The 12,231-nt window shown below is 39.7% G+C and overlaps 1 protein-coding gene across 8 annotated transcripts in view; it reads right to left on the bottom strand.

The window, feature by feature from the left end:
* Positions 1–12,231, bottom strand: part of TAF2 (TATA-box binding protein associated factor 2) — a 104,320-nt gene that overhangs the window by 48,460 nt on the left and 43,629 nt on the right. For all 8 annotated transcript variants that reach the window (XM_070382873.1, XM_070382870.1, XM_070382872.1 and 5 more), the window contains 5 exons: positions 11,310–11,562; positions 9,145–9,285; positions 6,277–6,387; positions 3,281–3,474; positions 2,347–2,486 (listed from right to left, as the gene is read on the bottom strand). In XM_070382873.1, coding sequence (XP_070238974.1) covers positions 2,347–2,486; positions 3,281–3,474; positions 6,277–6,387; positions 9,145–9,285; positions 11,310–11,562 — 839 coding nt within the window. The remainder of the gene's footprint in view (positions 1–2,346; positions 2,487–3,280; positions 3,475–6,276; positions 6,388–9,144; positions 9,286–11,309; positions 11,563–12,231) is intronic.

The following is a 12,231-nucleotide window of genomic DNA, read 5'->3' as shown; positions in this document are numbered from 1 at the left end:
TTTAAAAAAGTATTATATTTATGATTTGAAAACCTTTATTTTCAGGATTTAATTTCTAATATTTTCCATTCTTTTCCTCTCTTTGTGACCCAATGACTTGCAGCACGCCAGGCCTCCCTGTCCATCACCAACTCCCAGAGTTCACTCAAACTCACGTCCATCGAGTCAGTGATGCCATCCAACCATCTCATCCTCTGAGGTCCCCTTCTCCTCATGCCCCCAATCCCTCCCAGCATCAGAGTCTTTTCCAATGAGTCAACTCTTCGCATGAGGTGGCCAAAGTACTGGAGTTTCAGCTTTAGCATCATTCCTTCCAAAGAAATCCCAGGGCTGATCTCCTTTAGGATGGACTGGTTGGATCTCCTTGCAGTCCAAGGGACTCTCAAGAGTCTTCTCCAACACCACAGTTCAAAAGCATCAATTCTTCGGTGCTCAGCTTTCTTCACAGTCCAACTCTCACATCCATACACAACCATAGGAAAAACCATAGCCTTGACTAGACAGACCTTTGTTGGCAAAGTAATGTCTCTGCTTTTCAATATGCTATCTAGGTTGGTCATAACTTTCCTTCCAAGGAGTAAGCATCTTTTAATTTCATGGCTGCAATCACCATCTGCAGTGATTCTGGAGCCCCCCAAAATAAAGTCTGACACTGTTTCCACTGTTTCCCCATCTATTTCCCATGAAGTGATGGGAACGGATGCCATGATCTTGGTTTTCTGAATGTTGAGCTTTAAGCCAACTTTTTCACTCTCCTCTTTCACTTTCATCAAGAGGCTTTTTAGCTCCTCTTCACTTTCTGCCTTACCCTGTTATAATTTCTTTTGAGAAGCAGTATTCCTACTGAAATTTACACAAAAATGTAAGGATTTGCGTATATTTTCTTCTACTTAATATGTAAAATTTAAGCAATCCTCTCTTTACACAGTTAGATAAGAAATTACCATAACTTCTTTATTCCCCACATTTTAGTATAATCTGGAACTTTAGATTTATACATTTCTTATATTTGCATATTATTTTTTAAGACTATGTTTTGAAATTTGCATTAAATTTTACATGTTAACAAGTATTTAAGCTTAGCTCTTTAGTTTATAGGAACAGATGCCTGGCATTTCACTGGGAATTTCATATGACACTTTCATCAATCTTGAGTTATTATTTTGGTTCACCTCCAGATCAGCTGAAAATTATCTTGGGAAAAAATTTTTTCAGCACTCCATGGTATGCAGAACTTCCCCAGCCAGGGGTCAAACCTGTGCCCCCTGCACTGAAAGCATGGATGGGGACCACTGAATAAGACCAGGAATTTTGTTTTTAAAAATATTACATATAGGATATGGTCTTCTAGGTCTTCAAGGATACATGAACAACAATTTAGCAAAGCAGAGAATCTTAGATCGTAATTTCCCCTAAACATCATGTTGGCCTGTGCTGTCTTTCGAATTCTTCATACTCTGAAGAATTTATAGGCTACATTATTTTTTTACCTTGTACAATAAATGGGTTCTGACGCTTCTAGGAATAGTTAGAAATTTACAGACTTTTCCTTAATTTTAAAATTTTAAACTTCATCAGAGTCTAGCTTAGGTCAGTCTCATTTACACTCTTTCAAAGTATCCTATTATTTCTTGGATAATAGGATACATCCTATTATTTCTTCCACCTATTATTCTTCATGACAATTTTTTTTTTTAATATTTTATCTCCTTAACGTACTTTCCCCTCTGTATTTCTGACAATGTTCTGAATATGTAATATTCCCTTATTCACTTTTTTCCTTCTTTTTTTTTTCCAGCTTCATGAAGCCTTGTTTACCCCTCTCCTGAAGTCCCCACTCACACCTGTTCCCCTCAGTATGTATTTATTGGCTGTGCTGGGTCCCCGCTGTGGCATGTGAGACCCAGCTTCCTGAGCAAGGATGGAAGCCAGGCTCCTGTGCTAGGAGCATGGGGTCTCAGCCTCTGGACCGTGCGGGAAGTCCCCGACTGTTAGCTCTTCTTCGACTTTTGCAGAGAAAACTTCTGACAGGTACAAAATGTTTTCTTGAATTCTTATATAATTAGAAATTTCTTCCAAGATATCTTGAAATAACATGTTCATTAAGGCTACAGAATGATGCACAGACTTTTTGGAAAGACCAAAGGTATCTATCTATAATTTTATTCTTTTCTCCCATTTACAAATTCTTATATGAATTCTATATTTACCAAAAATTCTAAATCAGTGAGTTAATTAAAAATCAAGATATCTGTATGCACATACTATGAAAATGCTAATGACTAAATAGTAAATGGTAAACAATTCTTTCTAAAATGATATAAGCATATATTTCTAAAGCATTACCTTTAGTGTAATCAACCACCGCTTCCAAAGCTGCTATCCTAATGTCCACAAAATGGCCATATTCTGCGTAAGATTTAAAAAGAGATGGATCACTGGGCACATGTCCGTTCTTCTGAAGCACTCGTATGGCTCTCAAACAACTAGGAAAATAGGATTTATAGTTAAATACTTTGTTAAAGTATTTTGAATTAAACTTATTTCCTAGGAATTTAAAATAATCTGTAACAATAAACTGAAAAATTGATGTAATCTGAATCCTCTTTTTAATTCTTTAACACTTGGCTTTTATAATGACTCTAAAAAACTCTATTAAAAGAAAACACATTTCAAAACTTTGGAAATCTAATTTCAGGTATTATATTTATAACAGGAACACACTACAGAAAAATGTATTTAGCATAAAATATAACTTAAATAAAGTACTCTTTCTAAAAGTTTTAGTGATACAAACATAGTTTATTCACTAACATATATGGAAAGCTAAGACTTTATATTGCTGAATCAGTAAATCATCAACTGTTTTTAGCAAATTCCTAATGAAACAGATAAAACCTGTTGATAGTCATGTTACAAAAAATACGAGAGAAGCAAAAAATTTTAAAAGAAGCCTAATAATAGAGGGATGTTTAAACTATACCCAATGGCATAAAAGCTTATGCAGATGCTTATGAATACCTTCCGATGACATGAGCAAGTGTTCACGACATAAGTAGAATATAAAAAATATATATATGTCAAAAATTAAAAATTGATATAGTTATCACAGGAAAAAATTTAGAAGACTTTCTCCAAAAGAGTAATAATTTACCCATGGATGGTAGACTCATATTAGATTTTTTTTTTACTTTACTTCTCTATTTTTTATGAAAATAAATTTCTCTAATAATTATAAAAGCAAGTAACTTTAAGAAGCAAATATGAAGAATCATTATACCTGACAGTGATGGTGTGCCTGTAACTTGGAAGAAGTTTTTCCATGTTCAAAAACCTAGTGATTTCTTCAAGAATGAGCCGCACGTCCGGATTTAAGTTATCCAAAGTTCGCACTTCATTATTCACACTGACTGCCGGCGTAACAGAGTTGGCAAGGGCATCAATCATCTCTGCACGATAATAGTTATCTGAAAACTAAGCCAAGAAACAATTATGAGACGATGATAAATTTACACTTCTTTTCAAAAGTGAATGAAATAAAATATAACTTTAAAAACATAATTTATCTGCAAAGACAAGCAAGTTTTCAGGTAAGTATTCAACACTGTCCTTTGGCGTAGAGTCACATATCGGAAAAAAGAGTGAGAGAGACTTACTTAATAGTAACACACTAGCTACTAGGGCAGGGAGCAACAGACTGCGCCCAACAGGAAGGAGAGTGTCCAGGCCGTGTGCTGTCACCCTGCTCATTTAACTTATACGCAGAGCACATCATGAGAAACACTGGGCTGGAAGAAGCACAAGCTGTAATCAAGACTGACGGGAGAAATATTAATCACCTCAGATATGCAGATGACACCACCCTTATGGCAGAAAGTGAAGAGAAGCTAAAGAGCATCTTGATGAAAGTGAAAGAGGAGCGTGAAAAAGTTGGCTTAAAGCTCAGCATTCAGAAAACTAAGATCATGGCATCCGGTCCCATCACTTCATGGGAAATAGATGGGGAAACAGTGGAAACAGTGTCAGACTTTATTTTTCTGGGCTCCAAAATCACTGCAGACGGTGACTGAAGCCATGAAATTAAAAGACACTTGCTCTTTGGAAGAAAAGCTATGACCAACCTAGATAGCATATTGAAAAGCAGAGACATTATTTTGCCAACAAAGGTCTGTCTAGTCAAGGCTATGGTTTTTCCAGTGGTCATGTATGGATGTGAGAGTTGGACTGTGAAGAAAGCTGAGCGCCGAAGAATTGATGCTCTTTAACTGTGGTGTTGGAGAAGACTCTGAAAGTCCCTTGGACTGCAAGGAGATCCAACCAGTCCATTCTGAAGGAGATCAGTCCTGGGTGTTCACTGGAAGGACTGATGTTGAAGCTGAAACTCCAGTCCTTTGGCCACCTCATGCGAAGAGTTGACTCATTGGAAAAGACTCTGATGCTGGGAGGGATTGGGGGCAGGAGGAGAAGGGACGACAGAGGATGAGATGGCTGGATGGCATCACCGACTCGATGGACATGGGTTTGGGTGCACTCCAGGAGCTGCTGATGCACAGGGAGGCCTGGCGTGCTGTGGTTCATGGGGTCTCAAGGAGTCGGACACGACTGAGCAACTGAAGAATGGAACTGAAGACACTAGCTTGTTGACGAATGTTTACTACATGTAAGGCACGCTCATAGTGATCTAGCCAGATACGTCTAAAAGGAAGACTGCAGTTCACAAATCGTGCTGGTGATACAGAGTTTCGAATCAGCTATTTCTGTGTTCCACTCTCACCTAAGACATCTAACCAAGGGTCACCAGATATCTGCAGAAAGCATCAACATAGAGACCAGAACAAAGCGGGGAAAGCAGCTTGGAGGAAATAAGAATGTGCAAAGAAACGAAAACCAGTAGAGGGAAAAAAGTTCAAAAGTTATCATTAACATAGTCTGAGAAATAACCAATGATATGCCTTCCAACAGCATAATACATGTTTAAAAGAAAGAAATATGCAGGCAATCAGAATCAAAATTAAATTGGAATATAAAATGGAAAAAAAAACTTGAAATTTTGAGCAAAAAAGTTAAAAAATAGGAAAGAATGCACAAGGAAGCTGGAGGGCTGGTGTAGAAGACAATAGGAGTTGTAGCAAAAGAAGCAGAGAAAATGGAGGAAACTATCCCCGGAAATGAATGAAATTTCTAAATCCATATCCCAGTCAATTCCCAGAAGACTAATTTAATTGAAAGCAATCCCGGCTGACTTGATTTAAACTCAGGAAATCAGATGTACTGGCCTAGAAATTTGAACATGGAGCAAGAAAATTAATTCTATCAGCAGGGTCATTTGTATTCAGAGATTACTTAAATAACGTTTGTAAGTTCTCTGCAAGAACATTTACAGCTCCATTGTTCCTGTGGACAACCGCCTTCTCTCCAGAAGTCTGCGCACGCATGCCTCACCAGAGCACTGACAGTGCCCCACCGCTCCTCCATTCCGGCACCGCAGCAGTAAGAGGCCTAGCTGCTGACTTGCTGGATTTTCTCCTTAGGCTGAAGCCTCGAGGGCCCAGAGTCAGACTGTGGTACACACAGCGGCTCTTCCACAGCTTCTGTGTGTCTCTGGCTGCTCTGTGCAGCGCGCTGGCTCTGAGTTCCCCAGCCCGGCACTGAACCCACACCCCCTGGAGTGGAACCGTGGAGTCTTCACCACTGGGCCTTCAGGTAAGTCCCAAATACATGTTTGCTTTAAATGAAATGTGAGATGGCAACCACCATGCCTTCTTTTTCTATTTAACGTGGTACACTGCCTGGCACAGCATATATTCTCAAAAACACTTGCCGACTGCTAGAATGATAATGAGTAAGGTGAAATAACTTTTGAAGCATGGCATTCAACAGCTATTTACTAAACTGTGGATAAAACACACATTATGGTTAAAAAAAAGAAACGAGCCAAATTCATCAATGAACACGTTATCCAAGAGGAACTGTTTTCTGACAGAAGAAAAAAGGAATAAGAATAAAATTGGGCTGTCAGACTTCACCAAAATAGATGTCAGGTGAGTTTCCAAAATTTGATGTGCTACTCTCTGCACCTTATAACAGGTATAAGGAACATTTAAAAATCAACTAATCTTGGTTTTCAGATATCTGGTTATTATAATAAATCATATTTGTATGTTTCTATCTCTAGAAATTTCAAGTCCCATGGACACAACAATGATTTCACAGTCTAAATATTTCTCTGAAAACAAAATACCACTGGCTAGTTTTATTAACATTAAAGTAACGTACCTTATTTTTTCTGTTGTCATTGTACTTGATTAGGTCTAAAATAAATGTTAAGACTTCTTTGGGACAAAGGTTGTGAACATCTCTCAATAAGGCCATCGCAACTGGCATAGTCTACAAAAAAAAAAAAAAAAACTTGTTTTCAATTTTCATCACTATAATTCAATGCAGTGCACGCTGGAAAAGGGTTGCCCTGGGGCTGACACAGTATCTGGGGGGAGTCCAGGCGCCCAGCCCCCCTGGCTCCTACTCCTCCCATGGGAACAGGCCTCAAACACTCTGGCAAGAACGCTAAGCAGGAACCCCAGGGGAGAGCTGCAGAGCTGGAGGCACTGGGCAGCCCACCTGCTGGAAGAGGGACATGTCATGCAAATCCAGCTCTGTGATTTACAGAGGAAAAGGGATGTGTGGGCTTTAGCATTAGACAGACCACTATTCAGTCTGTACTCCACTGCCATCTATGGTGGGTTATTTTAGCTAGCTGCTTGCTGAGTACCACTTTCAGGGCTCACAGATACAGTGGCTAGAGGCACAGGCGGACAGCAGAATTCAACTACTTGTCTCAAGAGACACAGACTCTCCAGTACCATCTTTCTCAGCCTAAGGAAAAACGGTAAATTACCTGAAATCCAACTTCCCCTTTTCAAATTTTCATAGACAACTTTTCTAAGGAGGTGGAAGCCTGACCCACAGAGGTAACCTCTACCAGAACAACAGCAGAGCAAAGCTATTCCAACTCAAGGCAGAACCACAGACAATGGACATCACAATCCCCAGTACAGAGAGACTGGACCATACTCTCTTCTGATTAAAGTAACTACACCCTCTAAACTGGTGGGCAAAAAGCAGCGTGGCTCCTCTGCTAGGCAGGAGGCGCAGAAGCAACAGGACGGTCAGTGTTGCCCCAGGTGCTACCAATGCTGGTAGAACTGGGGGCAAGGTTCTGTTTCACAGAAATAGGACTGAAATCTAAGCACGAGTCTTCACTCTTTTTCTGGCAAGGTTCTGTGTCACAGATAGGACTGAAATCTAAGCACAGTCTTCACTCTTTTTCTGGCAAGGTTCTGTTTCACAGATAGGACTGAAATCTAAGCACGAGTCTTCACTCTTTTTCTGGCAAGGTTCTGTTTCACAGAAATAGGACTGAAATCTAAGCACGAGTCTTCACTCTTTTTCTGGCAAGGTTCTGTTTCACAGAAATAGGACTGAAATCTAAGCACGAGTCTTCACTCTTTTTTCTGGCACTACAAGTGTTATGTGAAAGGTGAACTGGTCTGAAAGCGCTGGCTTCTCCATTTTTTTTGACTGCAAACCACACTAAGAAATATGTTTACATCCCAAGTGAACACACACACACACACACACACACACACACAGTCACATATACAAACTAAAAAATAAAACCAAAACAACTTGTACCTACCCTTATTACATGTGTTAATTCTGATACTGCCTACTGTTTTATTTAAAAACAAAAACAAAAAGCTTACAAGTTGATTTCATGACTGCCTGCCTAACGGGTCACAACCCTCACTGTGCACACTGGTCCACGGCCCGTGGGAGAACATGGGCACAGTGAGGGCCGTGCTCGACAGGCTCGGGAGGTAACTCGCTTCCAGGCCACACGCTAGTGGAGCAGCAACACACCGAGAGCCGAGCAACACGTTCAAGGACTACAAACGGCTCAGCTGCTAAAAATAACAGAACGCCTCAGACTTCTTTGATCACACCAACACTGGCTTTCCTCAAACGCAGGTCTCCTGAGTCTGCTCTGCTGACGACATGCACTACAGCTGTGTCATGACTTCCACTCCCAACGCATGTCTCAGCGTGGCTGGGCACGTCCTTTCACATTTCCCTCCTCCACACACAAACTGCACTTGCTTAACCGCCCCCTCAACACCTACCATTTCATTTAATCTGGTTTCTACCTGCCTCAGGAAATGGAATTTTTTATCTTTTCTAACATTAACCTTCCAACTATGTCCTGCCCACTTCTAACAACTTCAGAATTTGCCCTGTCTTGTCTTTTTCATATTTACTTGCTTCCACTTGAACATTTCATCTCTCCTCCACTGGTTCTCTTGTCTGTGCCAAACATGCCTCAAGCTTTTTCTCCCTCTACACAAAATAAAACCTAAAATGCCCTTTCTCAGCCTTGCTTTATCCTTAACATGTCTCCCTTTTCTCATACTCTTCAGCTTTAATCCTTCTAGTTCAATCTAGTTAATCTAATCTCTGCGTTCGTTATTATTAAGTTTCTCAAAATATTTTACAAGTGATTTCCAAGTTGCCCAAACACTGACCACCCCGCCAATCCCACACCGCTTCCTAAAACAGTGACTTCATCACACCACCACTTTTAAAATTACCATTTATAAACAACTTACTATGTGATAAAAATACAGTGTAAAACCCTTCACATGCTTGATATTATTTAATTCTCAAAAAGATAAACTTTACAATTGACTAAACCAGGGCTTAGAGTTAAAAGACTTCTCCTCTTGCAAACTGCTAGTGAGCAGCAGAGCCAGGGCTAACCTGGAGCTGTGTGCCACACTGTCTCTGGCCCAGAAACACTGTCCACACTCGACAGGGACAGCCATCAGAAGGACTCGTGCACCTCTCCATCCCCCAGGAACTACCCATCTCTACTGACCTCAGTATTAATGTGGACAGTGAGTCACTTACACACAGTTCATAAAACCAAAGAACAAGCAAAACTTTGGAAAGTATTTCAGAAGCAAAAAGAGAAAAAAGACAAAATAATTTGTAAGAAAGTAAATAATATTCGGAGAGTCCCCAAGGTAAACGAATATATACTGATATTGGCATAAAATAATTATAAAAAAACCTGAAGGGAAGCTGTACCTTCTGTAGAAAGTAACTTTGAAAGCTCATAAAGTTGTTTGTTTTCACAATGTTTGGACAAGTTTTACAACAAAACATCCTAGTAAAGAGCGACTTCATAGCTGGTGGTCCTGTCCACGTGCTCACCATTGAATTTGCAATCTGCAAATAATTAGAAAATGGAATAATTTCCGTCACCACGGCAAATGTATTTTTAAATAAATAAAACAGCTTTCTGAAAGTTATCAATATACTGGATTCATTCCCAAGGATTTCAATTCTTAAAACTTTAACATATTTCAGTGTCTCAGTATCATTGCCAAGAAAATATATAAACTCCCCCCTCCTAAAATTCTATGTACGCGTTTAACTATTTTCTACTAATTAATCTCTAAATTGGAGCATTCTTTTTATGTTTTAAGAAATCTTCTTTGCAAAGACTTCTAAGTTTATCCATTTAGGCAGATGAGTTCTAATATTTTAAATTTATCAGGTAGAAACATCACCATGGACTTTAAATAAGGCTTTTAACTGTACCCTAACTGAAAAATAAGGCCAATACAGTCCTACCACTTAAGTCTGTAAGAACACATTACAAAGAAAATACATTCTGTTATTGATACTTTGAAAATGAAAGTTGCTCAGCTGTGTCTGACTCTTTGTGACCCCATGGACTGCAGCCCACCAGGCTCCTCTGTCCATGGAATTCTCCAGGCCAGAATACTGGAGTGGGTAGCCTTACCCTTCTCCAGGGCATCACCCCAACCCAGGGACTGAACCTAGGTCTCCTGCATTACAGGCGGATTCTCTACCATCTGAGCCACCAAGAAACCTAATTTAAGTGTGTATAAAAACCATAGCTGAAAAGAATAAAATTACAATTAACTTTAAATAACACAGGCTGTAATTTTACGGATTTGCTAAGGATTTACGGAGAAGGCAATGGCACCCCACTCCAGTACTCTTGCCTAGAAAATCCCATGGATGGAGGAGCCTGGTAGGCTGCAGTCCATGGGGTCGCTAGGAGTTGGACACGACTCAACAACTTCACTTTCACTTTTCGCTTTCATGCATCGAAGAAGGAAATGGCAACCCACTCCAGTGTTCTTGCCTGGAGAATCCCAGGGACGGGGGAGCCTGGTGGGCTGCCGTCTGTGGGGTCACACAGAGTCGGACACGACTGAAGCGACTTAGCAGCAGCAGCTAAGGATTTAGCCTGAGAGAATCACAAGAACTTTACAGAAGCAATAAAATTACACCCTCAGCAGGTGATTATCAAAGAAAAGCACATTTCCCTTACATATCTGAGTAGATAAAGGAGTCTAACTACTCACTATTTACCATTAAAGGTGAAACAAATATAAATCATTATAATCTGCTGAAATACTGGACAAGTGGATATAGCAGTGAGGAAAGCAAGACAGTCAATACATGGGAATGAACTTATCATCAAGATGTTTTTAAAGACCTGGAACCTAGTAAGTATTTCTGGTCGAATATCTGTTAGTGCTTTTTGATTTTCATTTGTTCTATAGTTACATGTTTCTTTTTTTTTGTATCTAAAGAAAAATATTTACTTTTCTTAATAAATTAACTTTTGTAGAATGTTAAATGATAGAACCTATCATTTTAAATTCTATATCCCTATACTGAATACTAAGCTCTAACCAACAAGAAATCGCCACCACAGTGGGATAAATTAATGAATGAATGAATGCCATATACCATAAGGTAAAATATCCTTCAAACCAAGGAACTGCTTACATTCTTTGCTTTAACAATGTGCATGGCAATTCAATAAAATGGGGAAAATTCTCTTTGGTTTTAAAACCTGACTTTCAGTTTGACAGGCACAAGACTTGAACGCACGATTTATTTTCAGGTCAAAACATGTTTCTTTCAAATCAGTCTTGCTAAAAGAATGTGGCAAAGAAGACCAACCCACCAAGTAAAGGAGCGGCTGCAGAGCAGTCTCAGTGCTCTTCAGGGTTGTTTCTTTACTGCACTAGCCGTTTTCCTCCCGCTCTACTGCGAATAATCTCACCTAGTGCTCTTCAGGGTTGTTTCTTTACTGCACTAGCCGTTTTCCTCCCGCTCTACTGCGAATAATCTCACCTAGTGCTCTTCAGGGTTGTTTCTTTACTGCACTAGCCGTTTTCCACCCGCTCTACTGCGAGTAGCCTCACCTTTGCGAGGCAGAAGCAGGCGGCCATCCGCACTCGGTAGAAGCACTGCTCCTGCTCCAGGACGTCCGTGAGGGCGAGCCGGGACGCTGGGGTGGGGAACCTCTCCAGGGCCGAGATGGCCTCCTGCTGCGCGACCACGTCCCGCTCGTAGCGGAGCTGGTACTGCCACATGAAGTCCGCCTGCTCAGAGTCCACCTTCCGCAGCACCGCCATGTCCGGGTCGATCCGGATCCACAGCAGAGGGGAGTCGGCACTGAAAGCAGAGAGCAGGCGCGTTTCCCTCTTTCCCACTTCAAATATTTATAAAACAAACACACAGCATTTATTAACCAGATTTCCTTCTCCATGCAGTATTCAAAACTGCCTGGAGTTTTACTGTATTTGTTTTTTTTTTTTAATAAATCACACTGACAACTTTCCCATTATATTTAATATGTCTAACTTATATCAATCTTGTTGAAACAAAAAACTCCACCTGAAAATAATAATTTGGGGACTTTATTAGTGATTACACAGTGTGCAAAGGGAAAATGGGACCAAATTTCTTCATTTTATTTCCTAAAGCTTAACACTTGACAATGGTTACAAATGCCACTCTTTATTAGAAATCAATCTATGACTAAAGTTACTTCTTATTAATTTACTAAATTAACTTGTTCCACTGACTTTCAATATTTTTTAAAAATGCTAGTCTCATGATGATCATTATCAAATAGAAAGTCCTGAAATCATAGTTCAGAGGCACAGCACAAATTTATTCTCAGGTAGTTCTCAAAGTCTCAAACACAGTTTTTAAAAAACTAGTCTCTTTTAACAAAAGAATAACACTTGAAATATTAATACAATTCAACAAATACTACTGGATACTTAATATAGGTGAGACACTTGATATGAAAAGATTATATAAGCTGTGTAATAAATA

The sequence above is a fragment of the Bos mutus genome, chromosome 14 (genome assembly GCF_027580195.1).
Source record: "Bos mutus isolate GX-2022 chromosome 14, NWIPB_WYAK_1.1, whole genome shotgun sequence".
Taxonomy (NCBI): Eukaryota; Metazoa; Chordata; class Mammalia; order Artiodactyla; family Bovidae; genus Bos; species Bos mutus.
This window is presented reverse-complemented; position numbering and strand designations above follow the sequence as displayed.